The sequence below is a fragment of the Poecilia reticulata genome, unplaced genomic scaffold (genome assembly GCF_000633615.1).
Source record: "Poecilia reticulata strain Guanapo unplaced genomic scaffold, Guppy_female_1.0+MT scaffold_196, whole genome shotgun sequence".
Taxonomy (NCBI): Eukaryota; Metazoa; Chordata; class Actinopteri; order Cyprinodontiformes; family Poeciliidae; genus Poecilia; species Poecilia reticulata.
In genome coordinates, this window is record NW_007615020.1 from 15964 (window position 1) to 17041 (window position 1078).

At 37.0% G+C, this 1078-nt stretch overlaps 1 protein-coding gene across 1 annotated transcript in view; it reads right to left on the reverse strand.

Moving 5' to 3' along the window:
• Positions 1-1078, reverse strand: part of ak6 (adenylate kinase 6) — a 21074-nt gene that overhangs the window by 12963 nt on the left and 7033 nt on the right. The window contains exon 3 of the mRNA XM_008402237.2: positions 82-140. Within this exon, the coding sequence (XP_008400459.1) occupies positions 82-140 (59 nt within the window). The remainder of the gene's footprint in view (positions 1-81; positions 141-1078) is intronic.

The window sequence follows — 1078 nt, forward strand, 5'->3', positions numbered from 1 at the left end:
TTATCCTAGGTTAAACAGGTGACGTTAATAAAAATGGGACAAAGAACTGGTTTGAAAAGGTTAGAAAAGAATTTAACTCACCCGGTCCTCATCCAAAACAGGGCACTGGTACTCTTCATCATATCCATCATAATATTGGCCTGGGGAAAGATTTAGAAAAGTATTTCACTCATAAATAAATTGGTAAAGGATGGTGCTGACAACTTTTGCTTTAATTAAAAATACTCATGCCAGACACTGTCATTGGACCATTTTTTAACGTGCATTATTTCAATTTAGTTTTCATTTGACAACAAATGACATCTTAAAGCACTTACAAAATTGATTTAATCAAATCATTTCAAAGAGATTCCAAGTCAAGTAAATAGACTGTAAATTGATTATAATTTTCAATGTAGTCGAGATAAGTTGATTATTCAAATTGGTGAAAAAAGACAATGGTATTGTTACATCCTCCACAGTTGAACGAGGAAGGGATAACATGATGACCACAATAAAATAAGCCTTTGTAAATCAATCAATCAATTAATTTTATTTATAAAGCACCCTCAATATTAAAAGCAGCTCAAAGTGCTATACAGATCAATAAAAAACAAACAACTACCCACCCCAACCCCACATGGAAAAACACACAACTGCATGGAAAATGCACAGACTTAGCAGAAATTATTCAATTCAGGAAATACAGTTAAAAAGATGGTCTTGAGCTGCTCTTAAAGACAGCTACATTTTCTGCAGCCCTCAGGTTCTCTGGCAGACCGTTCCACAAACGRGGTCCATAATACTGGAAAGAAGCCTCACCAAAAGTGTGAGTTCTGACTCTTGGAACCAGGGGTGCCATATTGGGGGGTGGGGGGAGGGGGGGTTAGGACAATTCCAAGGGCCCCTGGCTAACAAGGGGCCCTCCCACAATTTTTTTCCCTTATAGAAATAGAAAAAAAATGGGGGCCCTGTCAATTACAAAATGAATTATATAGGGTTTTTAAATTGTTTTATCAGTAAAAATTAAATGTTACCACTCCCAAACCAAAGAGCACACATTCATTGCCCTGCACCCCCTCTGGATCTACATGAAGTA